The 17,913-nt window shown below is 41.1% G+C and overlaps 1 protein-coding gene across 6 annotated transcripts in view; it reads left to right on the top strand.

Moving 5' to 3' along the window:
- The window catches only part of hmgxb4a (HMG box domain containing 4a), a 52,763-nt gene that overhangs the window by 22,734 nt on the left and 12,116 nt on the right, over positions 1-17,913 (top strand). For all 6 annotated transcript variants that reach the window (XM_072588485.1, XM_072588488.1, XM_072588490.1 and 3 more), the window contains 4 exons: positions 1,585-2,543; positions 8,089-8,167; positions 10,018-10,082; positions 16,950-17,061. In XM_072588485.1, the coding sequence (XP_072444586.1) occupies positions 1,585-2,543; positions 8,089-8,167; positions 10,018-10,082; positions 16,950-17,061 (1,215 nt within the window). The remainder of the gene's footprint in view (positions 1-1,584; positions 2,544-8,088; positions 8,168-10,017; positions 10,083-16,949; positions 17,062-17,913) is intronic.

The raw sequence follows: 17,913 nt of genomic DNA on the forward strand, positions 1-17,913 counted from the left end.
CCTTTCTAGGTGAAGATTTCACTTTCAAAGAGTTATATTCATAGTTGAAAATTGCATAACACTAGGTTACAGTCCAACAGGTTTATTTGGAGGCACTAGCTTTCGGAGCGCTGCTCCTTCAGGTGGATAACCACCTGATGAAGGAGCAGCTCTCCAAAAGCTAGTGCTTCCAAACAAACTTGTTGGACTATAACCTGGTGTCGTGTGATTTTAACTTTGTACACCCCAGTCCGACACTGGCTCCTCCAAATCTGTTATAATCATGGACACTTCTATATCCACATTACGTCTTAAACAATTCTTCCAAAGAATTTGGGCATTGCTGGTATGCCAGCATTTATTGCCCATCCTAAATAACCGATATAATACTGCTGCAAAGTTCTGGGTGTAAATAGTATTTCTTCATAATGCTTTAGAGTATGCAGATATTTGCTGCCATGTACCAGTGCGTTATGTGTGCCTGCTTTTTACTGCTGAGTTTATCTTGGGCAGGAGTTCAGATACGGCAGTGTGGAAAGGGAGCTAGACCATGGAGTAATAGTCTATGGCGAGAGTATTTAGAGGGAAGGGGAAGAATCTGGAGTTGTGGGTGCTGGGTGGAGGAATCGGAGTTCATAATAAGTGGCATGGTCGTACCTTTTGACATGGAGGCCTGGAATCTTTAAAACTCTGCGTTGGGGACAATTCATTGCTAACTCTTGGAAAGTGTCAACAGACTGTAAATTTGAGAATCACCAGCCTGCAGTATAGAACTGGATTTCTTTGACCCAGCTAGTCAATGCCATGTTCATAATTTACCCAGGCCTCCTGCCATTTCTACTTCATTAGCATAATCACCCAGTTCTTTCTTCATTTCCTTATCTATCTTCCCATACAAAGCATTGATGCTATTCACCTTAACTACTCCTTGAGTTGGCAAGTTTTGTGGTCTAACCAAGATATATAAAATCCTAAAAGTGATTGACAAATTAGATATAAGATGTTTCCTCTTGTGGGCCAATATGAAAATGAGAGTTCATAATTTTAGGAAAAGGTATAATAGAATTAAAGGTGAAGAGAAATTACCCCCCTCAAAGGGTCATGAATGTGTGGAATTCAACATCCAGAGTGTGGTAGGTGCCAGGGCATGGAGTAAATTTAATGAGTACAAATGTTTAATCAGAAACAGGTTGAAGAATCATGGGGAACAGGCAGGAAAGTGGAGTTGAAGTCAAGGTGAGATCAGCTGTAATTGTACTGAATGAAAGAGCAGAATTGAGGGGCTGAATTCTTATGTTCTGCTTCTAATTCTTATGTTCTTAAGTGCTGACTGGGAAAATTTCGTTTCTCCTAAATTCCCCACTGGATTTTATTTTTAGTATTTTCCCTACATTTATACCCTCTCGTTTTAGACTCCCCTCACAAGTGGGATCATGTCTATATTTACCCTACTGAATCCTTTCATAATTTTAAAGACTTGTTTACAGTCATCCTGCAGTCTTCTCTTTTCTGGAGGACGGTGCCCAGCATGTTCAGCATTCCTAAGTTTCTGTGAAATTGTGTTGCAAAGCCATTCACTCTTTTCTCTTCTCTGTGCGAATGTAGAATTGTCACCGATGGAACCTGTGAAAAAGAAAAAGAAGTCTGAGGGTCATCAGGCTGACACCGCCATGGGTCTCCTCAAGGCCATCACTTCACCCATACCAACAGCTCCAAAACCTTCCAAGAAACCTGAGAAATCGCTTGCTGCTTTTAGCTCACCATCCTATCCTCCTTTATACCCTGAGATCAGGAAGGAGCATAAGAAGAAGACCAGTAGTGCAGAGCATGAGGAAACCCCTGAAGAAGGGGACTTACATAAGGCGAAAAAAATGAAGCCAATTTTTGTAAATACAGACACTGTGACAGTGCGTGAGGCAGAAGGTTTAAAAATGAAGCTCCTCCTCTCGCCTAAGGACAAATCGGGCACAGATGATGAAGCATTCAACTTTGCCACATCATCAAGCCTTAAGAAATCATCAAAGAAGATGAGCAGGGAGCAGGATCATGCCACATTCCACTCTGCCCTCGAGGCCCAAGGCCTGCCAAAAACGGTTGTTCGCAAAAAGCACAGGTCAGAATCTCGAACCAGTGAGAGCTTTGATTCTGAGACACGTTTTTATAGTGAGGTCCGTGCTGGCAACCTCTCAGAGTGTGACCTCTCAGGCCTTGAGGCGCTGGAGACGGCATCGTCCTCTGGTGGTGAGCTAGAGGCGGGAGAACTGGTTATCGATGACTCCTTCCGCGAAATGAAAAAGAAGAAGAAAAAAGACAAAAAGAGCAAAAAAAAGAAGGACAAGGAGAAACACCGAGAGAAGAAACACTCCAAATCAAAGAAGTTGCATGCCCATTCCCCTGTGAAGATCTTAGCAACGACCAAGTGCTGCTACCCAACGCAGTCGACTGTTAGCACACCTTATGCAATTAATGTGCCCCCACCTTCCATATTCCACATGGAAGGACAGAGTGAGAAAAAGAAGAAAAAGGAGGAAAAAGATAAAGAAAAAGTTGAGAAACCAGAAAAGGTGAGGCTATTCTGAACCAATGCTTGGAATTTCTCTTGATGTTGAATATTAAATTAGAGGAATTAAATTGATGGTCGCAATTTAGTCTGTTTTGTTGCTCTTATAGCAGCAATTTCTTATCCCAGTGTTATGGACCTGACCAAATTCCGTCAAAATATTCAGAAGTATGTCTTGACCCTAATTTTTTCTTACTTTAAAGATAAATTTAAGGTGTTGCATTCCTGATGCAATTCAATTAGTTTAACTATCAGATTTAAAGCAAAGCACACTTTATTCATCCGCTATAGTTAAAACAAAAGAAAGCAGGAATTGAAATAATCTAACGCTATTGGAAAACTTCACAGAATAATAGATGCTATAACTAATACAAAGTAACTGGTCCACTATAGTAACATCCCTTAAACACACCTTTTGGCAAAAGGCAAATTTAGAAAATAAATTGTCTCACACACAACTCCAATAGCGGGAAGAGAACTCCCAGCTTTTGACCATAACTAAAAAAAAGGGAAAAAATAGATTCCACTTCAAGATCTCAACAGCAACTGCTGAAAACTAAAAACTAATAATCTTGATTCTGTGGGAGCTTGACCACACCCATTCAGGCTGCTTCTATTGTTCTATTGTAGTGGCTCTGGTACACTGCCCAGTACCTCTGCCTTAAAAGCTCTCTTCAAAAAAAGAACAAAATAACCTCTTAAAGCCGGATATTGTCACATCAGTGACTGTCATATTAAAAGTGAGTGCATGTAAGGAAAGGAGGATTGATATTTAGAAGTGCCTTTCACAAACTTAGGGTGTCCAAGACTGCTTTATGCCAATCTCAATTAAGTATTTTTGAAGTTTAGCCACTGTTGTAATATAGAAAATAGTAGTCATCACTATGGTACAATGCTGTATACTATTTAATGTATTCAGATAAAATGCAGTCCATCACAGAAAAGCTCATGAGGAATCTAGTTTGCAATCTTTGAATCGGTCAAATGAATCGTTTATTCTGCCTGTGATAAATTGTTCATCTATGTAAGTACAGCAAGCAGAGTCACATTCCCATTGGTCTGAAGACCAAGAAACCTTGCTCCAGCAACTACATGTGAGCTTGAGCAATAAATGTTGCCAATTTAATTGCATTGCTGATCCACTAAAACATTCAGAGCAGAAGATTATGACATGACTGTTTTTGGTTGTAGCTTTTCTTGTAATTTTGGTGAATGTAAATGCATCATGTTTTTGTCTATCAGACATGGGAGAAACCCAAAATAACTTGAACTTAAGTCTTCAAAATTTGAGGTGGAGTTGAAGCTAATCTAAACAAATGTAAGCTTTCCCTCCGCAGATGCTCCCAGACATGCTGGGTTTTTCCATCTGGGTTGTGAACAATCTACCATAGCAAGGCAAAATAGGGTTTCTTAAATTTCAGAAGGTGGTTGTCTTGCAAGGCCAATAGTAAAGGAAAGAAGTTAGAAAGCAAAGTAGAAAAAGTCAGGGTAGGAATGTTCAGAGTAAATAATCCTCTCTAGAAGTTTGAAGCATTGGTTTTCTGTGAGGAGAATGAGTCTGGACAAAAGTATAATGGTATCAAAAATATAAAATGGGATAAGGATGATGCACTTGGCAATGTTATCAGTTATTGCATTGTTTTTTTTAAATTGTCTGAGTGATTCTGTCTGGTTTTCTTTTTATAATTTTCTTTGTAGTAAGGGTTTAGGAAATGTGACTTTTAAATGTTGGGATTTGAAATAAATTGTATTCACATTTTAAGAACACCTCTCCTCTAAGGCTGCTTGTCTGACATCAATCCTTGGGTGAGTCTTTTAAAAATTTATTTGTCTGTGTAGTGATCTCAGTCTCCTGAAGAGATTTTTTTTAAAAAGCTACATAAATGCAACTTTGTCCTTCTCAAATGAAGACCAGAATCATCACCTTCACCTTTTGATGCAAACTCCATTCCTCCAACAACTCCACACTCCAAACCCCAATTCTTCCCAGCCTCTGACTCTGGCTGAGTTGGACTATTCTCAACCTTGATAAACTTAAGACCATCTCACAACAATCAACCCTCCCTTCCTCAGTCTGCTTGTTGCTGCATCCATATCATACCCATGCCTATGTCTTACTGACTTGATTATTTTAATGCTTCATTTGCCATTCTCCAATCTTACATTCTTCATGAACTTCATCTTACCAAATCAAAACTGCTTGTACCCTCTCTCACACAGTCATTTTATTCTACAAAAAGCCATAAAAATTAAAATATGCAGACTGTGTTCACCTCATCCACGGCCTCAGTCATTCCTGTCTTTTCTACCTTTCACCAGGACTACAAACTCCCCCCACTCTTCACTGGAAAGGAGGGAAGTTTGCAGTGGAGATCATGCAGGGAGGCTGTGGCTGCAAAATTGTTGTGCTGGGGATAGAGCAGTAGCAATGGAAAAGGGGAAGATGTATGCATTTGGGGTGATGAGAAGGTTTCCCAAGTACTTAATTAGGAAAATCCTTTCTATATAAAGTAACAGCTGACTATTGCTGAAGAAAAAGACATGTGACTGAAGCACTCATTTGGACAATCATAAGAATGTCAAATTTCTAGCAATCACAACCATTTATGGTCCAGGAAGAAAGGATGCCGATTAGTTGGCAAGTCTGACTAAGGCAGATGCCCCTGGAGAAAGCAATGGAGAATCTTTGGCTCACTAAGGTCCTGGGTAACTCAAAAAAAGCTTGAAAAAGTTTTATTCTTTTACAAGGAACATGTTCCTGCATATGAATGAACATCACTTTTAGCAAATGTTATGTGTAGATTAGATTAGATTCCCTACAATGTAGAAACAGGCCATTCGGCCCAACAAGTCCACACCGACCCTCTGTAAAGCAACCCACCCAGACCCATTCCCCTACATTTACCCCTTCGCCTAACACGACGCGCAATTTCCCATGGCCAATTCACCTAACCTGCACATTTTTGGACTCTGGGAGGAAACTGGAGCACCCAGAGGAAACCCACGCAGCCACTGGGAGAATGTGCAAACTCCACACAGACTGAGGCAGGAATTGAACCCGGGTCTCTGCCACTGTGAAGTAGCAGTGCTAACCACTGTGCTACCGTGCCGCTGAACGAAGAGACCTTGGAGTGCAGGTTCATAGCTCCTTGAAAGTGGAGTCGCAGGTAGATAGGATAGTGAAGAAGGCGTTTGGTATGCTTTCCTTTATTGGTCAGAGTATTGAGTACAGGAGTTGGGAGGTCATATTGCAGCTGTACGGGACATTGGTTAGGCCACTGTTGGAATATTGCGTGCAATTCTGGTCTCCTCCTTATCGGAAAGATGTTGTGAAACTTGGAAGAGTTCAGAAAAGATTTACAAGGATGTTGCCAGGGTTGGAGGATTTGAGCTATAGGGAGAAGTTGAATAGGCTGGGGCTGTTTTCCCTGGAGTGTTGGAGGCTGAGGGGTGACCTTTATAGAGATTTATAAAATCAGGGGCATGAATAGGGGAAATAGACAAGGTCTTTTACTTGGGTTTCGGAAGTTCAGAACTAGAGGGCATATGTTTAACGTGAGGGGAAAAGATAGAAAAGAGACCTAAGGGGCAACTTTTTCATGCAGAGGGTGGTACGTGAATGGAAAGAGCTGCCAGAGGAAGTGGTGGAGGCTGGTACAATAGCAACACTTAAAAAGCATCTGGATGGGTATATGAATAGGAAGGGTTTGAAGGGATATGGGCCGTGTGCTGGCAGATGGGATTAGATTGGGTTGGAATATCTGGTCGGCATGGACAAGTTGGACCGAAGGGTCTGTTTCCGTGCTGTACATCTCTATGACTCTAAATGAGCCATCTTATGAATGTTACTGATTTGCCAACCTATCAGCACTGTTGTCACTTCTAGTATGAGTTGTTCTTTTGGTTTGAATTTGGCATTCTTGCATTTATCCTGCTAAATAAAGAGGAAAGTAACACCTCTCTTTTCAGCACTAATGTTGACTCCTAAAGATGCAACAACATAAGCTTCTTGGTTCCTACAGGTTGACTTCAAGTATCACCAATTTTATCTGATGTTTGCTGACTTCTCTTTCATTCCCTGATAGCTAGTTATCCTAATGGTTAATTATTTTATACAGTTTTAAAACCACTGGTGGTTTTATTATGAACAGATATGTTAGATTATTGTGTAAAGTTCAGTACCTTGGTTTTATTATTTTGATTGGTACTGTTTTGGTTAAGCAGTTCCTTGTATGTAGAATGTTTAAAATAGGAAAGCTTTGCAGAAACATTGTCAAATAAAATTTTACACCACATCATGAGATTTTTGGCTCTGGTGATCAAAAGCCTGGTCACAAAGGTGGACTTTAAGGGGCCAAGTGAAGAGAGACTCAGGAGAGAATTTTGGGGTGTTGAGTTTAGGGGAACTGGACATGACATTATGTGTACCAATGCTGGAATGAGTTATAGGTGCTTGAATCAGCAATTGCCATGCTAATATCCTTTATGAAGTTGGCTGCAGGAGGCTGGATATTTCTTTTGAGGTCAGCAGCTCCCTTGTGCTGCAAAGTTCTAAGCTGTTATTACTGACCCATCTTTGTGATTCATAATGGTGTGTGCCCAGCAGGCTGCAGGACTTACTCAGTAGTTCTGGTAGTATCTCAGACCTGCTGAGTATTTCCAGCATTTTCTATGTTTCAGATGTTCTAAGTTTGCAGTATCTTGTTATTGTATCTGGATGCAGTCTGTTCCATCAGTGGGAGCCCAAAGGTGCTAACTGTACTGATTTTATTTGATCATTACTTTTACTCTTCCTCCTAATGTGAGCCGCAGCCCAGGATGCAGTTGCAAATTTACCTTTGAAACAAAAAGCAGCTATCAGCAAAAACATGCCAACAAATAACTACTTCATAATGATCCTAAAATATGTTGTTTCACCTTTGTGAATGGAACTTTACTCCATATCCAACAACTGACCTGAGAATATTTGATGCTGCAGTGGGACGTCCAACAAAGGGAAGTATAGGAGGTTGAGGGGTGACCTTGTAGAGGTTTATAAAATCATGAGAGGCTTGGATAAAGTGAATAGTAAAGGTCCCAGGACGGGGGAGTCCAAAATTATAGGACGTAGGTTAAGTTGAGAGGACAAAGATTTAAAAGGGACCTGAGAGACATCTTTCCTGCATTCCTATGGAATGAGTGACCAGAGGAAGTGGTAGAGGCAGGTTCAGTTACAATATTTAAAAGGCATTTGGACAGGTACATCAATACAGACGTTCTCAAGGGATGTGGGCCAAAAGCAGGCACATGGGACTAGTTTAGTTTGGGAAACCTGGTCAGCATGGATGAGTTTCCATGCTGTATAATTCTATGACTGTATGTATCATTGTATAACGTCATCATCCTCCAACATGTTTGTCACAGATGATCATTGGAAAAAAAACACAATTAACCTGTCTACGTGTTGAAATTTATCATTGCAAAGCAGCAGTTTGTATAGCTTGATGCTGGCACAGGTACCAAAGTGATTGGGAGTCACGTTTGCAATTATATTTTTGTATTTCTTACAGAAAAAGAAGAATATGTCCGCTTATCAGCTGTTTTGCAAGGAGTACAGGATTAATATTGTTGCTGAACATCCAGGAATAGGTGAAAGTCTCTTTTTGCATATACATATTGCCAGCGTGCTTATTTGCTTAGGACGAGGGACTCTCATGGTATTTGTGCCTGATGTTGGAAACTGGAGAAATTGGGACAGGCACTTGTCTCTAATGCCCTTAACTAGTTAAGAGACCATTTAGGAATATTTCTCTTTACTCCAGAAGAGGTGACTGACAGCTGCTCAAATTGCTGACATCACCAATATATAAAATAATAGAATGTTCCAGCACAAAGGAGACCATCACCCCATTGTGCTTGTGCCCTTTCTCCAAAGCTTTGTTTTTAAAAACAAAAAGTCTCCTTAAAATACTTATCCAGTTGCTGTTGATGATGCCTTCATCATTCTTTAAGGCCAGATTATTTTAAGCAATTTCATTGTGTTTTCCTCTGTCACTCTGGTTGTTCTGCCAGTTATATTAGCCCTGTTGTCTCTTTCAAAACCTTAATGATACATCAACCATGTTTGCTGTGAATGAGAATTTTCTTTGAGAACCATGAAGTGTCTCCTCAATTGGCCATGTGTACCCCATTTTTAAAAAAAAATGCTAGTAAACGGGTCTGGGATGTTTGTTTAAAAAAAGTGGGTGGCACAGTAGTTCGCACTACTGCCTCACAGCGCCAGAGACCCGGGTTCAATTCCCACCTCAGGCGACTGACTGTGTGGAGTTTGCACATTCTCCCCCTGTCTGCATGAGTTTCCTCCGAGTGCTCCGGTTTCCTCCCACAGTCCAAAGATGTGCAGGTCAGGTGAATTGGCCATGCTAAATTGCCCGTAGTGTTAGGTGAAGGGGTAAATGTAGGGGAATGGGTCTGGGTGGGCTGTGCTTGGGCGGGTCGGTGTGGACTTGTTGGGCCGAAGGGCCTGTTCCACACTGTAATGTAATGTAATGTAATCTAATCTCTGGTGTCCCCGGTTGACAAATCTCAGCCAGTTGTTTCAATTAATCCACTGATAGTTAGTATACAAAATGGGATTTGGTAGTGAATGCAATAAGGAAGGCCCATGCTTGACATCATCTTAGACGAATACACACAGGGTCAAAAGCTCCAGATGTGAATGAATTGTTGTGGTGCTTTGGGGGCAGAGTGGAGAGGTTTGGATCATTTTTTGCCTAGGAAGTTGCTGGTACCAATTTTTTAAAAAAACTTTTAGAGCATAGAGAAAAGGCAGAGATTAGAATTACATGACTGGCTTTTTTTATGATGTATGTGATGCATTGAATGACCACCTGTGCTGCTTTATGTTATAATTACATGATTATTTTGTGCTCTGTTTAGGCTATCTTCAAATTGAATATGTTAAGGTGTGGAGGATATAAATGGAGAGCTGCTGGAGGGTGGTCAGCTTCCATTGATATCTGAAGGTCATTTGTAAAAATCCAGACAAAATTGCCATCCAACATGATAATGCACTGACGAGGCACATTAGAAATGAAATGCAGCCAGCATCACATTCCTGCTTTGTGTCTCATTAATACAGACTGCTTGCTTAATGCTGCACTTTATACTGAAACTGTTGTTTTAATACTAAATTAAACTGGATGGAATACTGATCCAGCAAACACAGACCAGAATTTGAGCAATAAAATTCTAATTTGAGAATAAAGAAAGCTGAGATCATAAAGGAAAACTCTGATTGATTGCAGAGATGTTGACGTTGTTCCTTAATTTATTGGTTTTGACTTTATTGGAGCATCCCAAGTTGAGAATTGGTACACTACGGTGAACTTAATCATCAGTCTCACGCTTCAATAAATCAGCAAGGCAGTGTCTGCTCAGTTATGTCATTATGATTAAATGTAAATTGGAATCACTGCTGATCGTTATCTTTATCACAGATTTTGGTGAGCTCAGCAAAAAGTTAGCTGAAGTCTGGAAACAACTTCCTGACAAGGAGAAACAGGTAAGCATTGCCCACTCGTATGTTGTTTGTCAGACCAGCCTTTCGGAACACCCCTATTATAAACTAAGCACATCTGTTACTTTGCATACAGCTTGGGTAATGTTCACACAGAATTAATCAAACCAAATTGTCCAATGCTAGTTTTATTCCAAAATGGACACCCATCTATATATAAATGTGAAGCTAAAAGAAGTTAATGATTTATGGTATTGTTATTAAAAGAAGGAACTTGCATTTGTGTAGTTTTTTTTTTGACATCCACTAAAATCCAAAGAATTTTGCAAACAAACATTTATTTTTGAAGTATATTTGATCATTGTTTAAACTGTACGTGATATCAGCTAAAGGACAGTACCATCTGACACACAGCAAAAACAAACAAATGACATCTGATAAATATAGCAGACATACCAACACACATTTTTCTTGCGTGATCAGACAAAATTAACTGATGCCATGGCCCAGTGAGTTTGCAGTCTGAAGCTGATGTGTTGTCAAACAAGGGTATGCCTCATTAACATTTTGAGGGAAGAGTATTGGTCAGTATATCGGGAGGACTCTGGTTTTCTTCAAATTCTGTTAATAGATTTTTGGCATTGTATCACAAAAATGTAATGCTATTTTTAATGCCTTCTTACATGGGCCAGATTACGTTCTTAAATCCTAGAGTACCTTGATCTTACAACCTTTTGACCTGTGATGCTGTTTCTCAACACATTGAGAATACTTTAACTCACTGAAAGTCTATTAATTTACGCTAAATGTTAAGCATATGGATTTCCCACTTCTCTCCATTGAGGAAGCACTGACCCTTAGAGCCCAGATGTTAATTTTCAATCATGAGTCTGCATCTAACTTCATGTGATATTCCAACTGTCACTGAAAGCTTCAGTACAGGTAGTTCTTCCATAATCAATGGTTGTGTTCTTGTACAACTCTACATTATAGAAAAATTGTGCTTTACAAACAGCAATTAAAGTGTTGGCGATGTAATCATGTTACAGCCAACACACATTTTAAAAGTACGTGCTTTAGAAACAGCATGCCCAGTTTGTCAATGACATTACAGCGAATTTGGTTTGATGAAATGCGCATTATAGCAGAACGACCTGTACTGAATGACGCTTGCCAAGGCATGATCAGTTGATTTGGATCTAAGTTAGACTAACTATTTGATTGTACATACAATGATACCTTTGATGTTTCTGAAAATTATTTATGAAAACCTGTTACGGATCTGAATTGTTCCATGTCAGTGTTGATGTATCATCCGAACATCCCTTCACTCTTCATCTCACTCTGTGTTCCTTTCTCCCTTTAAATTTTCTTCACCGCAGCCACTCCTTGTTCCACATTTTAGCCACCTTCTGGAATTATGACAGTATTTTATTTCTGAATGCTGGTTTTGTTCTCCCTGACAAACCAGAACATTTATCCCATCAAATCCTTTAAAATCGTATTCTGCCAATGCTCTGACTGCTGCAAGAGAAGTTAGACAGCAGGATTTTCTGTAGTCAATCATTATTGTGGGGTCAGATCAGGTAGCACAGAAATAGAAGCGGGAGTAGACCATTCGCCCTTTCATTGTATCATGGCGTATCTATATCCATCCCTTTTCAAGAGGCTATAGCTTCAGTAGAAAAGGTGGACACAATCAAAAGGTCTAAGTTGTTAACAAGGAGTCATAGAAAACCATGTCTGACATGCTTGAGGTAGATAGATTCTTGTGAGGCAAATCTTTTTAGAGTCATAGAGATGTACAGCATGAAAACAGACCCTTTGGTCCAACCCATCCATGCTGACCAGATATCCCAACCCAATGAATCAAGATTTATTGGGAATATGTCATGAGCTTATTGAATGGCTGAGCAGGCTCAAGGGGCTGATGGTCGTCTTCTGTCATCAAAGGCAAAGCATTTTGTGCCCAGTTTCTCAGGACTAGACTGCCCAAAGCCCCAGGCGAAAGTGAGGACTGCAGATGCTGGAGATCAGAGTCAAGATTAGTGTGGTGCTGGAAAAGCACAGCAGGTCAGACAGCATCCGAGGAGCAGGAAAATTGACATTTTGGGCAGGAGCCCTTCATCAGGAAAAAAAGCCTGGCTGCCCTCTGCAAAGCACAAGTGACGGAATAGGCTCCACTTAGCTGGAGAGGCAGCTCCAGTCGCACTCAACTTGGCACCCCTTCCAACATCTTAAACATTCACTGTCTCCAACATTGCTTCCCCCCCACCCCCCAATGAACTGCAGTGGTTCAAGAAAATGGCTCACCATGTTCTTCTCAAAGGCATTTATGGGTGGGCAATAAATGCTGGCCAAGCCATCGATGCTGACATATCATGACTCAATAAAACAAGACATTGTACGTGCATGGATTTTGAAAAGGCATTTCTGCTGAATAGAGTTGTTAGCAAAGACAATGGAGTTAAATGCACTGCAGCAGCAAAATGAATAAGAGACAAAGAAGAAAATAATGAGAGTGGTTGTTTGAAGTAGTGTGGAAATGTGAAGTGGTCTTTCTAAGGTTCTGCAGGGTCTGTATGTGGTGCACTGCTCTTTTCAATGTATATTAATCACCTGGACTTGGGAGTATAAGGCATAATTTAAAAGTTTCCACATAGTAAACAGGGAGGAGGATGGCAGCAGATTGGTGAAATAGGCAGATAAAATGTAATACTGAACTGTGAACTGATGTATTTAGTTTCGAAGAAATGAGAGTCAATATAAAGTAAATGGTGCAGTTGTAAAGTTTATGCAGGAAATGAGAGATTAGGGTTGTGCACAAACAGGTTTTTGAGGCTGACTTGATAAATTAGACTGTTAATACCCCACCCACAAGGAACATATTACCTTTATAAATAGTTACAAGAAATGAAATTATTCTGAACCCTATGTCTAGTTATGAGTGCCACTCTTTAAGAATAATCTTAAACCCTTGGTCAGAGCACAGGGGGAAAAAAAATCAACAAATTGTTACCAGTGATGCGAACATTTGGTCACTTGAAGTCTGGAGAAACATAGAAAATAGGTGCATGAGTAGGCTATTCGGCCCTTCTAATCTGCACCACCATCCAATATGATCATGGCTGATCATACAGCCTCAGTATCCCTTTCCCGCTTTTCCCCCCATACTCCTTGATCCCTTTAGCCACAAGGGCCACGTCCAGCTCCCCCCTTGAATATATCTAATGAACTGGCCTCAGAAGCTGCTTGTGTGAGAGAACTCCATAGGTTCACAACTCTGAGCGAAGAAGTTCTTCCTCATCTCTGTCCTGAATGGCTAACTCTTTATTCTTAGAATCAAAAACACAGCTGGTCAATGTCGATTTCACCAGTTTCCTCATCTCCTCTCCCTTCACTTATACCAGATCCAAGTCGGCACTGCCCTCTTAAACTATCCTACCTGTCCATCTTCCTTCCCAACTATCCACTCCACCCTCCATTCCCACTTATCTCCACCAACTCCAACTACGTCCACCTATCGCATTCCTAGCTACATTCCCCCAGCCCATCTCTGTCTCCTTTCCTTCCCCCCCCCCCCCCCCCACTCCCGTCACTATGAAGGCCAGTATGCCATTAGCATGTAATGCTATGCTGTAAAAATTACATAGTAAATAAAGTGAAGTTGTTTTTTTCTGTTGGGGGGGGGGGGAATAGCTTGACCAACAGCCAGTTGAAAATAATTAGCCAAGCTTGTAATGTGGATCATTTATAATTGCTAGAAGTGATGTATGTTCAAAAGTAGGAATCTGTCCTCTGCAAATAACAGGGAGTATATTCAGGCTTTACACCTTTTTGTTTTAAATTATCTATGAGCTTAGGAAGCCTATACCCCTCATTGCGTTCTTCATAGCACTGTCATAGCCGAACTTTTCGAAGGCTTCTCATTTTCGAGCCATCCTTTTACCTGCAAATATGTGTCCCCAATCAACTTTTGAAAATTCTTGTGTAATACTGTCAAAATCGGCCTTGGTCCATTTTGACCTTTAACTGTTGGATCCAGTGTATCATTTCCATTGCTATTTTAAAACTAATAGAATTATGGCTCATCTGGAGTACTGAGAACAGTTTTGATCCCCTTATTTAAGAAAAGATATTATTTCATTGGAGACGGTTTAGAGAGGTTTTACTAGAATGATTCCTGAGATGGAGGGATTGTCTTCTGAGCAAAGGTTGAACAGGTTAGAATTCTACTCACTGGAAGAAAGTGAGGACTGCAGATGCTGGAGATCAGAGTCGAAAAGTGTGGTGCTGGAAAAGCACAGCAGGTCACGCAGCATTCAAAAAGCAGGAGAGTCGACGTTTTGGGCATAAGCCCTTCGGGAAGTGGGGGGGTGGAATTTGCTCGAAACGTTGACTCGCCAGCTCCTTGGCTGCTGCCTGACCTGTACCTTCCAGTGCCACACTTCTTGATTTTACTCACTGGAGTTCAGAAAAATGAGAGGTAATCTCATTGCATCGTATTTGATTCTTAAGGAGCTTGATGGAGTAAATGCTGTGAGGATATTTCCCCTCATGGGAGAGTCTAGATTCAGACAATATAGTCTCGCAATAAAGGGACACCAATTTAAAATGAGGTTAGGAGGAATTTCTTATCTTGAGGATTGAGAGTTCTTGGAGCTGCTTGCCTCAGAAAGCTATAGGCAGAGTTCTTGTGTATATTTAAGTCTTTCGCTTTCTCGTACTTGCTCACTCTGTCTTGCATTCTTGTTCACTTGCACACTCACATGCATTTTCACGCATGTCAAAGGTTATGGGGAAGGGCAGGAAAGTGGATGCAAAGAATATCAGATTCGCTATGATCTTGAATGGCAAAGCAGACTTAAGGGTCTGAACAGCCCACTCCTGTTCTTAATTGTTATGATCTTGAGTTGTTTCCATCCCAAAGCTGTTCTGTAGAATGGAGAAGCAGAGGTAGTGGACTGCAGTGGTTTGGAGTCAAGGGGGTGTTCATCCTTGAAGTTTTGCAGACTTTGGTAGTGGTATCTGTTCTTCCCTCAAACTCCTGATCTACTCCCAGGAAGTTGCTGGCTCATTCCATTGAATCTTCTCTCATTCTCACTTCCTATTTTATTTTGGGAACTGGCAATCCACGTATCATCTATCTGAATCCTTGTGGCTAATTACTATAGTTACTTATGACTTCTGGGTGACTGTTATCCCTTACCCAACTCCATTTAAAAGCTAGTTGTCATTCCTTCTAAGACTAGGCATCATCATCTCCCATATACTTCACTAAAGTAATTCCATAGGCCCACAAGAATACCTAGTTTGAGTTGCTCAATCTGTACCAAATCAATTCCATTTAGCACAATAATACAGCTACACAACATGATTGAGGGCATCCTCATTGTGAAGACAGGATTTGGTTTCCACTATGCAGTGGTTACTTCAAATGATACTGTCATGAACAGACATATCTTCAACAAACAGATTGGTGGGAAGATTTTCCCATTTTGCTCATTCCCTTGCCACCTGCCACAGACCCACTTTAGTAGTTATGTACTTTAGGATTTGGCCAGCTTAGTCAAACACATTGATACCGAGTCACTCTTAAGGATGAACAGTGAAGCTCAGAACTCATTTCTGTGCTCTTGCCACTTTCTCCAAGTGGCATGCACCATGGAGGAGTTCTAATTCATCAGTTTAGGGAAGGTGATGGTAATCAGCGGAGTTATTTGTCCATGTTTCACATGATGCCATCAGACTTTTATGGGGCATGGAGGCAATGTTGAGGGCTTCCAGGGTAACTCCTCCCTGATTGCATATCATTTTGCCATCACCTCTGTTAGTCTGTCCGGCCAATGGGACAGAGCATATCCAGGAATAGAATAGTATTGGCTGTGATGGTGTGTAATGCATGATTCCACAAGTATGACTGTGTCAGGCAGTTGCTCTGATTAGTCTGTGGAATAGCTCTTCCAATTTTACCACCAGCTCCCATATGAAATGAAGGAAGACTTTGCGGGTCAACCAGCTGCATTTGCTGGCACACTTGGGTTGATGCTGGATAGTCTGTCTGGTTTCTTTCCTTTGTTTAGATTCTCAAAAGTATGATACAACTTGGTGCTTGCTAGGCTACTTCAGAGGGCAGTTAAGAGTCAATCACTTTGCTGTAGGTCTGGAATTACATATAAACTGGACAGGTAAGAATGGAAGATTTCTTGCCCTAAAAGACATTACTGAATTAGATGGGACCAGATTTTAATTCAAGATTATATTGAATTCCAATTTTATCACATGCTACTGTGGGACCTAAACCCATGTCTTCACAACATTAACCTGAGGTTCTGGATGTCCAGTCCAGTGACATTACCACTACATCACTGCCTCCTGTAAATAGTGCCTCTTGAACAATGCATTTAGATAGAAACAGGCATCTTTCAGATAGAAACAGGCACCCTTGGTGGGCGGCACGGTGGCACAGTGGATAGCACTGCTGCCTCACAGCGCCAGAGAACCGGGTTCAATTCTGACTGACTGTGTGGAGTTTGCATGTGCTCCCCGTGTCTGCGTGGATTTCCTCCGGGTGCTTCGGTTTCCTCTCACAGTCCAAAGATGTGCAGGTCAGGTGAATTGGCCATGCTAAATTGCCCGTAGTGTTAGGTAAGGGGTAAATGTAGGGGTATGGGTGGATTGCGCTTCAGCGGGTCGGTGTGGACTTGTTGGGCTGACGGGCCTGTTTCCACACTGTAAGTAATCTAATCTAATTAAATTTTAAGGGGGATTGCAATTTTCAATAATGTCGACTTCAACACTTTCCTGTTAGTGGGTTTTGCAAAGATTTATTCTCAAGCTGTTCTTAATTATGAGAACTGATCTTAAATTTATCCCACTGCAGGGAATGTGAGATTTTCTTTGTAATTGTAGGTCTGGAAGCAAAAGTGCCAATACCTGCAGCACAAGCAGAACAAAGCGGAGGCCATGACAGTGAAGCGGAAACTGACTGACTTATTGGAAGAGACAGCTACTAAACAGAAAGGTATTCTTACCAGAGAGCAATTCTACATGAATAATGATAAACAGGGACCGAACCACAGTCTGCTCCAGCATGCCCCTCCACAGCTACAATCTCAATTTATTCACTGTCCACCCCAGCTGGAGGCCAGGTAGTTTCTTGGGAAAACAGATTAAATCCCAAACCAATTAGACAAAACAATCTGGGGAATTCTCCCTGTCCCCACCTTCTCTAAAATGGTCACCACCACCCCCATTCTGTGCATCATCATTCTTTATGTACAAGCGTTTTTAAAAATTAATTCACGATGTGGGTGCTGAATAGGCTAGCATTTATTGTCCACCCTTAATTGCCCTTGAGAAAGGGTCGGTGAACTGCCTTTTTGAATTGCTGAAGTCCCATGTGGTGTAGGTACACAGGCACTGCTGTTAGGGAGGGGAGTTCTCAGATTTTGACCCAATGGCAGTGAAGGAATGGCACTATAGTTCCACATCAGTGTGGTGTATCGCTTGGAAGTGAATTTGCAGATGGTAGTGTTCCCATGTAACTGCTGTATTCGTCCTTCTAGGTGGTAAGAGGTTGTGGGTTTAGAGGATTCTGTCAGAGGAGCCTTGCTGAGTTCTTGCAGTGCATCTTGTAAATGGTGCACACTGCTGCTGCTGAGGTGATTTGTTCCAGCCAGAGTCACTGTTCTTGTCGGATGGGGAGCACCTCTTAACATCTAATCCCAATTTGTGCTTGCACCACCTCGGTATGACCCCTGCTCTTCCATATTTAGTGGAAACAAACAGTCAACTTCAACACACACTTCATCTTCTAAAGCTCTGTTAAATTGCCCCTAAGTTTATTCTTGTCCAAAGTGTGCAGTGCTTCTCT

This window comes from Chiloscyllium punctatum, chromosome 18 (assembly GCF_047496795.1).
Source record: "Chiloscyllium punctatum isolate Juve2018m chromosome 18, sChiPun1.3, whole genome shotgun sequence".
NCBI lineage: Eukaryota > Metazoa > Chordata > Chondrichthyes > Orectolobiformes > Hemiscylliidae > Chiloscyllium > Chiloscyllium punctatum.